General features: G+C 56.6%; 2 protein-coding genes across 10 annotated transcripts in view; both read left to right on the top strand.

The window, feature by feature from the left end:
* Positions 1–6,571, top strand: part of Aldh1l1 (aldehyde dehydrogenase 1 family member L1) — a 43,428-nt gene extending 36,857 nt beyond the window's left edge. For both annotated transcript variants that reach the window (XM_047534530.1, XM_047534531.1), the window contains exons 20-23: positions 1,682–1,847; positions 2,739–2,844; positions 4,425–4,624; positions 6,245–6,571. In XM_047534530.1, the coding sequence (XP_047390486.1) occupies positions 1,682–1,847; positions 2,739–2,844; positions 4,425–4,624; positions 6,245–6,300 (528 nt within the window). In that variant the 3' untranslated portion in view covers positions 6,301–6,571. The remainder of the gene's footprint in view (positions 1–1,681; positions 1,848–2,738; positions 2,845–4,424; positions 4,625–6,244) is intronic.
* Positions 6,572–7,856: 1,285 nt separating this feature from the next.
* The window catches only part of Slc41a3 (solute carrier family 41 member 3), a 29,309-nt gene continuing 21,748 nt past the window's right edge, over positions 7,857–15,417 (top strand). The window contains exons 1-3 of one of the 8 annotated variants that reach the window (XM_047534535.1): positions 7,857–8,053; positions 8,260–8,489; positions 14,477–14,781. In XM_047534535.1, coding sequence (XP_047390491.1) covers positions 14,509–14,781 — 273 coding nt within the window. In that variant the 5' untranslated portion in view covers positions 7,857–8,053; positions 8,260–8,489; positions 14,477–14,508. Of the gene's footprint in view, positions 8,054–8,075; positions 8,490–14,476; positions 14,782–15,417 lie in introns of those variants that run through there. The other 7 variants (XM_047534533.1, XM_047534536.1, XM_047534537.1 and 4 more) reach the window with 7 other exon arrangements.

The raw sequence follows: 15,417 nt of genomic DNA, 5'->3' as shown, positions 1-15,417 counted from the left end.
ATAACAAAATACCTGAGGTAGGCTACTTCATAGAGAAAAGAGGTTGATTTTAGCTCGCACTCTGGAGGCTCAGGCTTCAAACGGCATCGCACGGACTCTGACCTGTGTCCCCTGACCTGCCTCACCGCATGGCCAAAGGACGTCTCCACCAGTGTGTGGTCTGTCCCCTCCCCTCCTTGTAGACGCAGCAGGATGCAGTCAGGAGCACCCTGATGACCCAATCAGATCACTTTCCAAAGGCGGTGCCTCTTGACACCCTCGCTGGACTACGTTTCCGCCCTCTTAACACCGTTAACCTGATGACACTTTGGGGATTAAAATCCTGCACGAGTTTGGGTCACAACCTGTGTTCAACGGCCAACATAACTGTGAGGAAGGAAGTGAGAACGGCGTCCGGGAGACTCCAGAAGGGGGCTCTTGGTATCCAGAGACCCTGGGGAGCAGTTTGGGTCACTGGGGAACAGAAATGGGTGCCTCGTCCCCCATTCTGGATCATTCTCTGACTCGCCACATCCCTGGGAGGCTCCAGATTCACTCCCTCACCTCTTCTGTCACATCCCTGAGGACACCAGGCCAGCCTCTCTAAGAACTAATGACTAGACTCAACATTTTTCTTTGGTACTGGACATTGAACCCAGGGGTGCTTACCCACTGAGCCACATCCCCAGACCTTTTTATATTTTAGTTAGAGACAGGGTCTTGCTGAGTTGCTTCGGGTCTCACTAAGTGGCTGAGGCTGGCCTCCACCTTTCAATCCTCCTGCCTCAGCCTCCACAGTCACTGGGATTATAGTGTGCGCCACCACACTGGGCTTTGGATGTAAATTCATGATGGCTGAAGCAGCAGGCAGGGCTTCCTGGAAGAGGGGATTTGAAAGATGGATTGTGAAGCAGACAGAAGTGTGGGCAGGGGTGGGTGGACTTAAACCTCAGTCCTGGTCCCTCCACTCACCGTCTGTCTTAATCAGCATTTCGCTGCTGTGACCTAAAGACCCGACTTGCACAACTGCAGAGGAGGAAGAGTGGATCTGGGGCTCAGGGTGGCAGAGGGCTCAGTCCACAGACGGCCGGCTCCATTCCTCGGGCCTGAGGGGAGGCTGAACATCATGGAGGAAGAGTGTGGTGCAGGGAAGCAGCTCCCCTGGGGACCAGGAGGCAGAGAGAGACTCCACTCCCAGATGCACATGTGTCCCCAGAGCCAGGCCCCAGTGCCACCTCCTCACCACACCACCTGCCTCCAGGTGCCCCCAGCGGATCCCCCAGGGAGCCAGGCACTGACCGGGTTGAGGCTCTCAGGACCCGATCGTGTCCCCTCTGAACCTTCCTGCACCGTCTCCACGGGGGCTTCTGGGGACACCATAGTGTCTGGGTCCACTCTGTCACCTGGACTCACTGATTGCAGGGAGACTGAGGTGTCCCTATGCATCCCGGATTCCCCTGAACTAATGGTCCCCTCCCGTCCATGAAGCTAAGGGAAGGAGCCACGTCCCTCTCTCTCCTACTCGTGCCTCTCTGCACTTCCCAGCTCCTCAGAGACTCAGACCTGCCCCCGGGCGACGTCTGGGGTGGAACCCGGATGGAAAGGCCCTCTTAGAGCTGAGTAGCAAATGCAAAAAATTCTGAGTCCTCCTCCGAAACCGCAGAGGCCTCTGGGCCTGAGCTGACCGGAGACCTTCCCCCAGGTGGAAGAGGTGGGCAAGATGAAGATCGGGGACCCCCTGGACAGGGACACCAACCACGGGCCGCAGAACCACCAAGCCCACCTCAAGAAGCTGCTGGAGTACTGCCGGCGGGGCGTGGCCGAAGGGGCTACGCTGGTCTGCGGTGGGAACCAAGTCCCCCGGCCAGGTCAGTCGGGCACTCCCTGCTCCCGTGGGCGGGGTCACCAAGGCAGCCAGCTGGTGGCGTGGCCTCCCATTTCTGACTGGGATAGTGGATGGCCAGGGACCGACCGGCACAGTTGAGCCTCAGGTCCAGCTGGTGCTTTGGCCGGGGTGGGCCCTGGCTATGTGGTCATCTGGCAGACTCAGGTACGGGACTAGCAAGGTGAGAACATCAGAACTGGACACTTCAGGGCTGGCGTTCATCGATACTGTAACTAGAAGCGGGTGAGGTGGCACACGCTTGTCATGCCAGCAGCTCGGGAGGCTGAGGCAGGAGGATCGTGAGTTGGAGGCCAGCCTCAGCAACTTAGTGAGGCCCTGAGCAACTCAGCAAGACCCTGTATCTAAATAAAATATAAAAAAGGACTGGGGAGGTGGCTCAGGGGTTGAGCACCCCTGGGTTCAATCCCCAGGACCAAAAAGAAAGAAGAAAAAAAATAGTCCTATCCCACCTAGCAGACTTTTGGTCAGTGACAAACCAAATGTAGGGCAGTGACCCCGTAAGATCAATTAGATTGCCTACGGGAACACTTGACTAGCTTGTGACAAAGTCACATGCAGGTCCTGGTCACGGGCTTTGGCCCTGGATTTGGTCACTTGGGTTCAAGACTCGGCTTTGTTAGATACCACCCCTGCCAACTGTGACCTCGATTGCGGTATTTGTCACAAAAGACTTCGAGGACCCCAGGATCCGCCTGGGGCAGGAAAGCCAGCCGCAGAGGTTGGCGCCCATCCCTCAGGCCTTGCGTCCCTGGGCTGGGACATCGGCATGGTCCCTGCCTGGCTGGGGTAGAGAGGCTGGGCCGCTGGGGAGGGAGCCCCCCACGCCTGGCTCAGGCCTCTGTCGCCCCTGCAGGCTTCTTCTTTGAGCCGACTGTCTTCACGGACGTGGAGGACCACATGTTCATAGCCAAGGAGGAATCCTTCGGGCCCGTCATGATCATCTCCCGGTTTGCCGACGGGTAGGGGCACGTCTCGGGACTGAGCCTTGGCTGTGCGTTCCTGAGTGTCTCTGTGAGCTTCGCCAGGTGGTTCGTGGGTGGCCAGAGGAAGCTCAGATGGGGAGGACGCTGGGGACACAGCCTGGGCTGCCCGGGGGGGGGTTCCCTCCAACCACCCAGGGCGCCGGTCCCCAGGGACCAGGAGGGTTCAAGTCCCACCGTGAGGAGAACACAGCCCCTCCCCGTGTTCTGTGGGTCTGTTTCCTGAGGGCTCTGTTCCTAGGTGAGGCCACCCCAAAACCCAGTGGCTCAGAAAAGCAGCGGGGGTCTCTACTGTGCATGGATCTGCCGTGGCGTTGCGGTTGCAGAGGGCGGACCATCTCTGCTCGTTACCGCGCCCAGGCTGCCGGGAGGACCCGAGGGCCTTGCTAACCTCAGCTCAGGGCCTCCCTGAAGACTCTACCTGACACTGGTTCCCACACATGCCAGCTGGCATCTGCCAGGATCCTTATGATCTGACTCGAGAACTTCCAGATCTTTCCTTCCACCGCTATTGGTTAAGCAGCCAGCAAAGTCGAACTCCTTTGAAGGAAAGGACTCACCCTCCATGCTAATTGGGAGGCTGAAGCAGGAGGCTCTCGAGATCCAGGCCTGCCTTAGTGAAACGCAGTCTCAAAAGAAAAAAAAGAGAAGGGGACAGGGGTGTAGGTGCCTAGCATGCACACAGCTCTGGGTTCAATCCCCAGTACTGCCCCCCCAAAATTAATAATAATAGAGAAGGAAGGAATAGACTACTCGCCACGGGGTGACAGCGGGGGACGACTCTTTGAACACACTTGATTTTCTACACTCTCTCTTTCTGGGTCTCACTTTTTAGGCTTGCCTCTGTCCATAGAGCGCCTTTGAGAAAATTGCAAAGTGGTCTCACCTTTTACTACCTGGTGTCAAGAAAAATACTGAAATTGTCACCATCTGCAGATTTTATTACAATAAGAGACTTCCCACCATCTGCCAAATAGATATCATAACTACTTTTCAAGTCTCTAATTTCTTTCATTTCTGGCTGGGTACAGTGGCGCATACCTGTCATGACAGCCTTGGCTGGGGAGGCTGAGGCAGGAGGATCGTGAGTTGGAGGCCAGCCTCTGAAATTGAGTGAGGCCCTCAGCAACTCAGCGAGACCCTGTCTCTATATAAAATAGGAAAAGGGCTGGGGATGGAGCTCCAAGGGCCCGCATGTGCCTTTCTGCATGGGGTGGGCTCATGTGTCCTGTAATCCCGGGAGTCCTAGTGGTCAAGTGTGAGTCTGCCTCTCTCCTTTACTGTGTGGCCCAGGCTGGTCTCAAGCCTCTGGGCTCCAGCGAGCCTCCCCTCTCAGCCTCTCCAGTGGCTGGGACAGTAGGCTTTCCTCTGTTTCTCTCTTCTACTCCGCCCTCTGCCTCCTGCAGTTTCTCTTTCACCCGGGTACTTTTTTCTCCTTTTGAAGTTCTGGGCCACAGGACTCGGCTCCCCTTCAGGGGCCAAGGGGACCTTGTTTATCGGCATCCCACGTCGGGCCGAGCCCCCGGGCCTCCCTCAGAGTTCTTGGCTTTCTCCCATAGGGATATGGACGCCGTGCTGACTCGGGCCAACGCCACGGAATTTGGCCTGGCCTCTGGCGTCTTCACCCGGGACATCAACAAGGCCCTGTATGTCAGCGACAAGCTGGCGGCAGGGACCGTGTTCGTCAACACGTACAACAAGACTGACGTGGCCGCTCCCTTTGGAGGCTTCAAGCAGTCTGGCTTTGGCAAAGACCTGGGTAACCTAACCCTGCTTGTGGGGTTGATTTCAGTTATTCATTCAACAAACATCTGGGGGAGGCCAGGACCCGGGCCAGGTGCTGGGGGACCTTGGCGCAGCACGATGGCAGTCAGGTCATGCTTCTTCCTGGGAGGGAGGAGTGGCAGGCGGGAAGGGGGCAGGAGATGCACCCTGGGAAAGGGGACTCTAGCCATGGGCAGGAGGCCTTTCTGCGGAGGCCTAGGTGGTGAGGAGAAGTCGGCCGTAAGACCGAGGAGCGCATGTTCAGAGCGGAAGGATCCAGCGCTGGCCTTACAACTCCAGAGAGGCCGGAGATGTCGGTGTGGGCCAAGAGGCTGGGAAGAGAGGCCTGACAGCGAGGCAGGGCCAGCCTCAGGGGGTCACAAGGGCCACAGTTAGAGACCAGGCTTCGTCCTTGGAGAGGGAGCTGGGAGGACCAGGGTAGAGATGATGCCTACCTAGGAGGGCAGGCAGTGTCCATGGGCTCATGTGGGCCAGGCACAGGTCCCGCCTGGCCGTCCTGTCGCTGCTGCTCCTAGGGCGCCTTGACCTCCTTCGCACTTGAGTCAGCTCAGGCTCGAATCAAAGAGGGTCACTATGCTGGGCGCACTGGCGCACACCTCTCATCCCTGTGGCCCGGGAGGCTGAGGCAGGAGGATCTCCAGTTCAAAGCCAGCCTCAGCAAAAGCGAGGCCCTCAGCAACTCAGTGAGACCCTGTCTCTAAATAAAATACAAAACAGGACTGGGGAGGTGGCTCAGTGGTCGGGGGCCCCTGAGTTCAATCCCTGGTACCAAAAAGAAAAAAGAAAAAAAAAGAAAAAAGAGGGTCACTGTTTCACACTTGCCGCACCCATGGGGCACGGCTCACCTGTGCCAGCTGGACACACCTGCTTCTCCACCCTTGCGTGCCTCCCCTCCTGCTCCTCCTCCTCCCAGGCCACCTGCCTGGTGTCCACCAATGGGAATCCACATCGCCCTCCAGGAAAGGCTATGTCTGCCGGGTCCTGGGGACTGGATCTGTCACAGACTCTTCCCCCTGAGACCACTGCGCTCCCTTCCCACTCTGGTGCCTGTTCAGACAGCGGGGCCCTGCACCTTCCTGGGACAAGTCCACAGGCCTTGCAAACACTGCAAACAGCCTACCTGAGATGGGCCAGATGTGCAGGGGGAGGCAGCCGCGGTGGCATCTGGGAAAGCAACCCTCCTGGACCAGCCGTAGCTGGCGGGGAGCTATGGGGCAGCCACGCCCTCGTGAGCTGTGGCACCAAAGCAGGGCGCCAGGGGGCCCTCACGCCATCCCTCTTCCCATTCACGGCTTGAGCTGGGGCAGCAATAGGGAGAAGAGATGGACCAGCATGTCCTGGTAATAGACCCTCCGGGTCATGACAAGGTAGCAGGAGCTAGGGAAGGTTCTAGAAGAGTTGCCCCAGGTTGGTTCTGTGCCCCACCACTCTCTGCCAAGGATCACCTGGGTAAGCTTCTCATCTTCAGGTGGAGGGAGCCAGCCTCACCACCCCCTGCCACGCCACATGGCAGGATCCATGTGACATGATACGTGTGCAGCCCCCAGGACAGCGTGTGGCATGATGTGGCCCTGCAGCTCATGGTGTCTTGCAGGAGAGGCGGCCCTGAATGAGTACCTGCGGGTCAAGACAGTGACCTTTGAGTACTGAGGAAGAGTCGTCACGAGAAGAATGAGCCTGTCCTCACAGTCCGCCTCAGCCGCACAGCGGTGACGTGCCTTCCCCCGGGGAGACCAGGTCACCTTCCCGTCCCAGCGCTACGCGCCTCGAGCAGCTGCTGCAAGTCCTCCTGCCTGAACAGGCCGTCTGCACCAGGACACCTCTGAACAATCAGAGGGGCCCTTGTTCAACAATCGGTGGCACTTGGGCGGGAGAGGAGGGGTCTGCAGGGCTAATAAATGTCAGCAGGAGGCCGCCTGCATTCAAGTCTGCAGTCAGTGGGCTCCTGGGTGACCGTGGGAGTCATGTAGTCACCCTGAATCCTGGGGTGATACTGTCGACCTCAGGAGACTGAGAGTCCCCGTGACATACACAGAAGGAAAAGGAGGTGGTCAGCAAGGTCACCCACACCCTCTCCCCACCCACTCGTCGAGGGCAATCATGAGTGCCAGACCCAGGGCCCTGCTGCATCCTTGTCCTGGCTCCCCTTTGGCCCAGGATGCTCCCTTGCAGGGCCTGTGTCTTTCCAGGACCCTGTGGGAGCTCCCAGCTGTCACCTCTGCGCCCTGTCCTCTAGGTGTCCAACACTACAACCCAACCTACTTCCGTGGCCTCAGCTGCCCACACAGGCCCACTCTCTTCCAGCCTCCCACACCCACCTGGCTCTTCCCCTCTGTGTCCCATACCTCCCTGAAGGTCCCTCTGTCCTTCCTAAGCTGCTGGCCACGCTGGGCACAGCCTCTGCTTCTCTGGGAACAGCTTCCACCCAACCTGTAGCACGCTGCCTTTCCAATCCTGCAAAATCAGTGTCTTCTCTAAGCTCCCCCGCTGGCCTTTCTTCCCCCGATTAAAATTACTCCCGGAAAGAAAAAAATTTAAATTTTTTAAAAGACAGAATATGGACCTTGAGGAAAGCTGGTTTATAGGATGTGAGGACCACGGCCAAGACCTCAACCCTCAAGCCAGAGCCCTCCCTTTGGTTCCCGCCCCCAACGCGAGGCCCCGCCCCCAGGCCCCACGCCTTTCCCTGCTTCCCGCCCCCGGCCGCGAGGCTCCGCCCCCAAGGCCCCACGCCCTTCCCTGCTTCCCGCCCCCGGCGCGTGGCTCCGCCCCCGAGGCCCCGCCCCCAGGCCCCAAACCCTTCCCTTCTTCCCGCCCCCTAGCCGCGCGGCTCCGCTCCCGAGGCTCAGAGCTCTTCCTGTGCTTCCCGCCCCCGAGCCGCGACCCCGAGGCCCGACGCCCCTCCTATGCTTCCCGACCGGAGGCCCCGCGCCCTTCCCATGCTACCCGCCCCCGAGGCCCCGCCCCGAGGCCTCATGCCCCTCCTGTGCTTCCAGCCCCGCCCAGTCGCACGGCTCCGCCCCCGAGGCCTCACGCCCCTCCTATGCTTCCCGCCCGCCAACCGCCTGGCTCCGCCCCCGAGGCCTCCGGCCCTTCCCGGGTTCCCCGCTCCCGAGGCCCCGCCCCCAGGGCCCAAGCCCTTCCCAGCTTCCCGCCCGAACCGCGAGGCCCCGCCCCCGAGGCCCCGCCCCCGAGGCCCCGCCCCGAGACCCCTCGCGTGCTTCCCGCCCGGCAACCGCGGGGCCCCGCCCGAGGCCCGCCCCCAGGCCCCCAGCCCTAGGGCCACAGGCGGCCGCTGTGCTCCTAAGGCCCGCGCTTCCCGCTTCCTGCCAGCCGCAGGTCCCTCCCAGGCGCCCGGCGCGCCCTGAGTGGCTTCTTTCTGGCGGCCGGCTGAGAGGACCTGGTAAGCGTGGCGCCGAGCCAGACAGGGCGTCCAGGCTTAGAGGAGAGGGAAAGTGGGGCAGCCCGGGGTGGCCTGGGACTGCAGCCCAGGGCCCCGAGGGGTCCTGGGGGCCCGGGCTGGAGCCGGGAGGGACGGGCTGCCCTCGGGGCGTCCTGCGGCTGGCTTCCCTCAGCTCCAGCCCTGCCCGGTGGTGGGTCCATTTTCAGGGCTGGGGTGCCCAGCGGCGTCGCCTTGCGCAGACTCCCCTGCAGCCTCCCTCAGCTCCCCGGGACCCCGGGCCACCTCCCGGGCCTCGGCTGGAAGTCCCGGCCAAGCCCCTGGCAGGCTTAGCCGCCCGTCCCGCGTGGACTCCATGCACCCGTCCCACCCGCACCACCCGGAGCTGAACCGACTCCCTCAGAGACCCCGGGGCCTCTGCGGGTCTCCAACGACTGAGGTCAGTTAGAAATGTCCAGCCCCGGGCTTGTGGGCCCCCTGTGACTCGGAGGCTGCTGTGTCTTAAGAATCTCTGACCCAAAGCCTCAGCGCTTGGCGGAGTGTGGACTGGGGGCAGGGACAGGCCAGGTCCCCCGGGATGGAAGTGCATTGCGGTCGTCCCCCCTCAGAGGGACACCTCCACCAGTAGAGGCCTGAAACGTGACAGCACCGCCGGACAGAGAACAGGTCCACGTTCCAGGTGGGACAGAACCGCCGGGGAGAAAGTGGCCGGTGCTCTTCACAGTGGAACATGATGCAGAGCTTAGGAATTGTTTCCTTTGGAAACCGTCCACCGAGTGTTTTCAGACTGTAGTTGGTCACAGGTACTGGAAACCTCAAAAAATGAAACTGTGGTTAAGGGGGGACTGTGGTGCTCCGTTTTGGGTTGCAGAGTCTGGGCCTCCCTGGTGCCACGTCCCTGCCTCCTGGACTTTGGGTGAACACTAGTCTGTGTGGGGTGCTGGGACTTGGGGGGCCCCAGAGAGGGACGTGTTAGTATGTGGGTGCTGGATGGGTGCTTAGAGGTCCACGTTCAGTGACCTCCAGCAATCAGTGAAGCTGAGGTGGCCTTTGGCCACCAACCACAGGGATGTGAGGTCCCTTGGTCGTTGACCACAGTGTCTCGCACTCAGTACAGGTCCCAGGTGAGAACGTGCTTGGTACCACTGCACTGAGCCTGACACAGGCTGGCCAGATCTCTCTCCATGCACATACGTCGTGTGAGGACGATGACACCCGCATGGTCAGCAGAGCCAGGTCACCTTTGGCAGAGGCAGACCCAGCACCCCCATAGTGAGCGTGCCCGCCCTTCTCTCTACCTCAGCTTTGGAGCCCTCCGGTGGTGAGACGCGGGACTGCATGGCCGGTTCTCATTTGCATTTCCCCACCGCAAATTTCCCCTCAGGTGGCCGAGTAGGGTGCATTCCTGTTTCTCCTGCCGAGCGCCTGGTCCTTTCATAGTTTCTCCAGTGTTTTCTGGGTTCCTTGTTGACTTATAGGAGTTCTTCCTTTTTTTCACTGTTATCCTTCATCTATTTTATTTTTATTATTTTTCTTTCTTTTTCCATTTCTGAGGATGGAGCCCCGGGCCTTGCACGTGCTGGGCAAAGCACACTCTCACTGAGATAGAACCACGGCCTCCTTGTTTATTGTATTGATTCTCAGTATTCTGGATTTGCTTTATTTTTATTTTATTATTAATTTATTATTATTATTACTATTATTATGATTTTCAGTGCTGGGGATGAAGGAGCCCAGGCCCTCAGGCATGCTAGGCAAGGGCTCTACCCCTAGCCTACATCCCCAGCCCCACTTGATTTTAAATTTTGTGTGGAGGTGTTTGTGCCACAGAATATTCAGGCCCCGATGTAGTTGAATTGCTCTCTCCCTCTCTCCCTCTCTCCTACTCTCTGCTTTTTGCTTTTAATCTGGCATGTGTGTGTGTACCCTAGACCTTAGGGTTGGACTCCTAGTTTCTAATCCCAAAAACAGACTGTCCACTTCCCCGACTGCTCAGGACCTGCCTTACCCTGCCCCTCCAGCAGAGGGAGCCTGGAGGACCCCACCCAACACACACGTTCATACATTCATCCCTGTCCTTAAGACTGGTCTGCGTACCTGCGCAGAGAGGCCTTCCCTCCACCAGAACTTTTTGTGACACTTAATTCAATACCGTAATGTATTTGCTGCACAGACAACATTTTTAAAGATATTTGAGCGCCTGTTTTCCTCAAAGTGGCTACACCGCATGTATTTACAGTGTGAGAAACTTTACATGCCCTGCAAATTCCCCATTTACAACGTTTTTGTGTTTGGTAGTTTTTACAGTGAAAGGTGCTTTAATTTTTCCCAAACTCTTCTAAACATTTGATTAGAACCCTAAACCTGATCTGTCTGACTCCTGTCATGTTCTCAGGATGCACACAGTAATTATAGTGACTCCACTGTGACCTGCTTCCCTTAAGCTAAAACTGGGTAGAAAAAGCCAAATGTGATGGACAGGAAGGTGTATCCAGTTGACCCTCCGTGTCCACGGGTTCCTTATCTATCAATTCAACCAACCTCAGGTCAGAAGTGTTTGTTTTAGTTGCGTCCATTGAACACATACAGATATTTTCCTTTATTATCTGAACAATATGATAAAACAGCTATTTATGTAGCATTGGCTTTTTTTTTTCCTTTTAATATTGGGATTGAACCCAGGGGTGCTTAACCCCTGAGCCACGTCCTCAGACCTTTTTATATTTTATTTAGAGACAGAGTCTCTCTGAGTTGCTGAGGCTGGCCTCCACCTTGCAATCCTCCTGCCCCAGCCTCCCGAGCTGCTGGGATGACAGGCATGTGCCCCCGCGCCCAACAGCATTGGCATTTTGTCAGGTATCATAAGCAGACTGGAGATGATGTGAAGCCTATGGATTTCAAGCACAGGGGAGGACATTTGTAGGTTCTTTGCAAATACTGCGCCATTTTATATCAGGGACTTGAGTTTCCCAGGATTTTCATGTGGACCCATGCTCTACAGACACCCAGGACCACCACGTGCACCATTACTAATGAATCCTTCTTGGCACTGTTTTCTGTCATTTTCTTAATTTCTCTATTAGTTTTGCATTTCTCATATTTCAGGAATATCACCAAATTTGAGAGAAAAGAGAGAAGAGGCAGCAGCTGCCTCAGCAGCGCTGGTTCAGAGTTGCTGACGGCACCCGCCTCCTTGTCCTGACCTCGTTTCTTAGTATTTTTAGAAATTCCTCCGTGTCTTACTACTGAATCTCAGCACGAGCTCGGGGTCATCCAGAGGTGGCTTCTTTCAGGGAGTGTGTTCTGGCTCTGTTGCCGGCCTGGTCTCAAACTCCTGGGCTCCAGGGGTCCTCCTGCCCCAGCCTCCTGGGTGGCTGGGACTGGGCCACTGTGCCCGGCTCATCGGGCGCTTCCACGCATTGGCGGAAAAGGCTGCTGGGTCATGTTTCTCTGATCACTGGTTCTGAGAAAGCAGCCAGAGGCCCTCTTGTTCATCCGTTATCTGGTCTGACCACACGTGCTCATCAGCTGTTAGTGCTTCTTTCTGCCTGCTTACCCCATGACCAGAGTGGAATTTTCTAGAACCTCGCCCCCTTGCTGCCTTCCCCGCACGGTCGTGACTCTGGTTCTGTATGCTGTTTTACTTTATTCGCCCTTTACTGACATTGTGAGTTGTCCATGAATTTTAACTCTCTCTTCTGGTCAGCCCAGGAACTCATGGCCTTCTGGCTTATGAACTTGTAAAATGGCAACTACACTGTATTTTTTATTAGGTAATGCCAAAGTTCTCTTGTTGGACAGTGGTGGTCTGTTTAAATATTTCCCTCCTCTGACACCCCTGAAACAGTGTCTTGTTTTCTGGCAGTGACAGCATGTTCTAGAACCATCTTGAATCTTCTCTTGCTCAGACTTATAGGATGAGAAGAATCCTGGTTCCTAGTATTCGAGATCCAAATTTGGGGCCGGGCACACCTCTCATCCCAGTGGCTTGGGAGGCCAAGGCAGGAGGATCGCAAGTTGGAGGCCAGCCTCAGCGACTTAGCAAGGCCCTGAGCAACTCAGCAAGACCCTGTCTCTAAATAAAAAATAAAAAGGGCTGGGGGTGTGGCTCAGGAGTTAAGTGGCCCTAGGCTTAATCACTGGTACATATTAAAAAATAAAAAGTAATTTAAATCTGGGTGCCCTGGTGCCTGGGGATATCCTCACCCCTGGGCAGGGGGAAGTTCTGCTCCTGGGACTACTTTTAGAACTGTCAGAGCCAGAAAGCACGACGTTCTTCTTTTTAAGGTCAGGGTTCATGTGGATTTTTCACGTGCCACCCAGCTGTCTTTGAGCACATGGTATCCTGGGGGCTCAGCATGTTCTCCCCCATTGTGAGACCTCTGCCCGCTTTGCTGTCCACCCCCAGGGAAGAGCGGGTTGGACTGTTCTGGAATCACAGCCAGAATTTGGAATCATCGTTTCGTGCCTAACAAGCATACAAAACAGGGATTCCTCATTGGCACGGCTTTCCCGGGCTGAATGTGGAACACGCAGCAACAATGAGGCCCGCTGGACAGGGAGGGAGACTCTTGCTCTTGGGCAAGGGTAGGAGAAATGGAAGGTCAACTCCCAACTCACCTTCCGCCCCGTGGGGGTCAGGATGGTGGATCAAGGACAAAGGAGTGAGGGGTGGGGCTTGGCTAATAAATAGGGGAGGAGTCGTGTCTCATCCGAATGGACGTGGAGGTCGGTCTCACCCCGCAGCCATCTTGGATGTGGCCATTCTCAGCCTTCCCACCTGCAGAGGGAGTCCTGGCCTCCGGGAGTCCTGGCCTCCAGGACAAGCAAGGTTGGGACCCGGTAAAAATTCCGATAGGTCACCCAGGCAGCACAAGACCAGGGCAGGGTGACAATTTCTCCATGTTCCATGAGGTGCTTGGACAAGTCCTTTGCTCCAGGGGGTCAGCTGGGCCTCTCTCTGGCCCTGATCCCTTCCAGTGGGGAAAGGAACAGTGACCGATGAACACTACATTTGTCAGCCTCCTGCCCAGAGCCTCAGGGCGTTAGCCTTACCCTGAGAACCACGGACGGCTCGTTTGGCCTGTGAGGCCTGCTGACAGGCCCTGTCCTAGCCTCATTTACTGGCACCCTCACCCCGCGCCCCACTTTTTTTTTTTGGTCCCAGGGATTGAACCCAGGGTGCTTACCCACTGAGCCCCAGCTCCAGCCCTTTTTATATTTTATTTACAGACAGGGTCTCACTGAGTTGCTTAGGGCCTCGTTAAGTTGCTAAAGTTGCTAAGGCTGGCCTCTAACTCACGATCCTCCTGCCTCAGCCTCCCAAGCCTCTGGGATGACAGGCGTGGGTCGCCATGCCTGGCTGGCACCCATCAAATCTTTCCAGGCTTCATCTGCAGCATGTACAAACTCTGGAGAGGGGAGAACCTGGAGCCTTGGGGTGTGTGCCCAGCCCTCGGCATGAGCCCTGTGCACAGCAGCCTTCTAGATTCCCAGGCCTTTGGGGAACTTTTCAAACCCCCTGTGGACATCTCCTTCCCCAGAGTTGCCTTTGAAGCCTGTTGTTTACCCCAGCTGTTACCTGAGCCAGCCGGAAGTGCCTCTGATGTGTCTGACTCATCCACAAGGGCAGGGGCTTTTAACCCTGAGAGAGCTCCAAGTCGGGTGAGACACAGCCCTGCAAGCGGGTTCTTCTGGGAGCCCCACATGGGCCCATGGTGAGCGGCAGCCCCTTTCCAAGCCTCACCTGGTTATCAGCATAATCGGGTGCTCTCAGTTTTCAAGTCTGTGGGCACTGACTTTATGTCACCAGCAGAATGAGTGGTACTATTTTTGCTGAGATTCGTTGTTTTTGAATAGCTACTTCCCTGAGTTGCTGCATACCTTTGCCTAATCCTGAGAGTTCTAAAAAAGGTGATTCAGTTACCCCTGAACCTCACCCCCAGTCTCTCTTTTTTTTGGTACCAGGGATTGAACCCAGGGGTGCTCAAACCACTGAGCCACATCACCAGCCCTTTTATTTTTTTATTTAGAGACAGGGTCTCGGTGAGTTGCTCAGAGCCTTGCTAAGTTGCTGAGGCTGGCCTCCAACTTGCAATCCTTCTGCCTCAGCCTCCTAAGCTGCTGGGATCATCACCGTGCCTGGCCCCAGACTGGTTTTCTGATTGCTTTTAAGAAGATAGGAACTTTCAGGACCTCTCTCTTCCGTGTTTGCGGACTCTGTTCCACACGTGTTTCATGCTCTTGTCCACAGGTGTGTCTTGCTCTCACACATGTGCCTTTGAAACCAGCTGCTGTAAGTTGAGGCAGCAGGCCATGTGGACAGGCCCTGAGGAGGGGCTGCAGATGTGATGGAGGAGCCTCTGTCCGGGCGAGGAGCCTGGGGGCGGGAGCTCTGCCTACAACCTCTCGTTCTGTGTCTCTCAGGTTCGCGCTGCCAGGGGCTCGGCTGTGTGCAGATGGAAGCCACAGAGACCCGGCAACGGAGACTGGAAGGCTGCGGCAGGCTCGAGGACCTGAAGGTGTCCCCTACCCTCAGCACAGGGAGCCTCCCTGTGACCTCAGAAGATGGACTGCAGGGCGTCCCTGAGAGCCAGAGTGTCTCCCCCAAGCCTCAGGAGGCTGAGCCCAGCAGAGAGAGAGCCTTGGCCATTGGCCTTCAGGTGACAGTGCCCTTCATTCTTGCAGGCCTGGGGCTGTCCTGGGCTGGCGTGCTGCTGAACTACTTCCAGGTAAGAGGGCACAAGGAGGGGAGGCGTGTCTCATGTGAATCCAAAGGGTCCAGCTGGGTCCAGCTTGGAGGACCCAGGGGAGGCCGCTCAAGGACCCTTTTTTTCTGTATATTGGGCAAGATTCTTTTAGGTTCTAGTGACAAAGACTAAATTTAACCTAAGTTTAAGCTAACTTAAGCTTACTAAGACAATTGTTAGCCATGGCCTGTGACACAGGCCTGTACTCCCAGTAATATGGGAGGCTGAGACCAGAGAATCACAAGTTCAAGTTCAGCCTGATCAGCTTAGCGGTACCATGTCTCAGATTTTTTTGTTTTGTTTTGTTTTGGTCACAGGGATTGAACCCAGGGGTGCTTAACCACCGAGCCACATCCCCAGCCCTTTTTATGTTTCATTTTGAGACAGTGTCTCACTGAGTTGCCTAGGGCCTAAGTTGCTCAGGCTGGCCTCCAACTCACCATCCTCCTGCCTCAGCCTCCCAAGAGCTGGAATTACAGGCATGTGCCACTGCGCCCAGCTTATGTCTGAGTTTTTTAAAAAATAAAAGGACTGGAGATGTAGCTCAGTGGTCTAGGAGCCCCTGGAGTCCGATCCCCAGCAACACAAAAATAAATGAAGACGCAAATAATTAAGACA

The sequence above is a fragment of the Sciurus carolinensis genome, chromosome 19, assembly GCF_902686445.1.
Source record: "Sciurus carolinensis chromosome 19, mSciCar1.2, whole genome shotgun sequence".
Lineage (NCBI taxonomy): Eukaryota > Metazoa > Chordata > Mammalia > Rodentia > Sciuridae > Sciurus > Sciurus carolinensis.
Note: the sequence above shows the minus strand (reverse complement) of the source record. Positions and strands in the feature narration are given on the sequence as shown.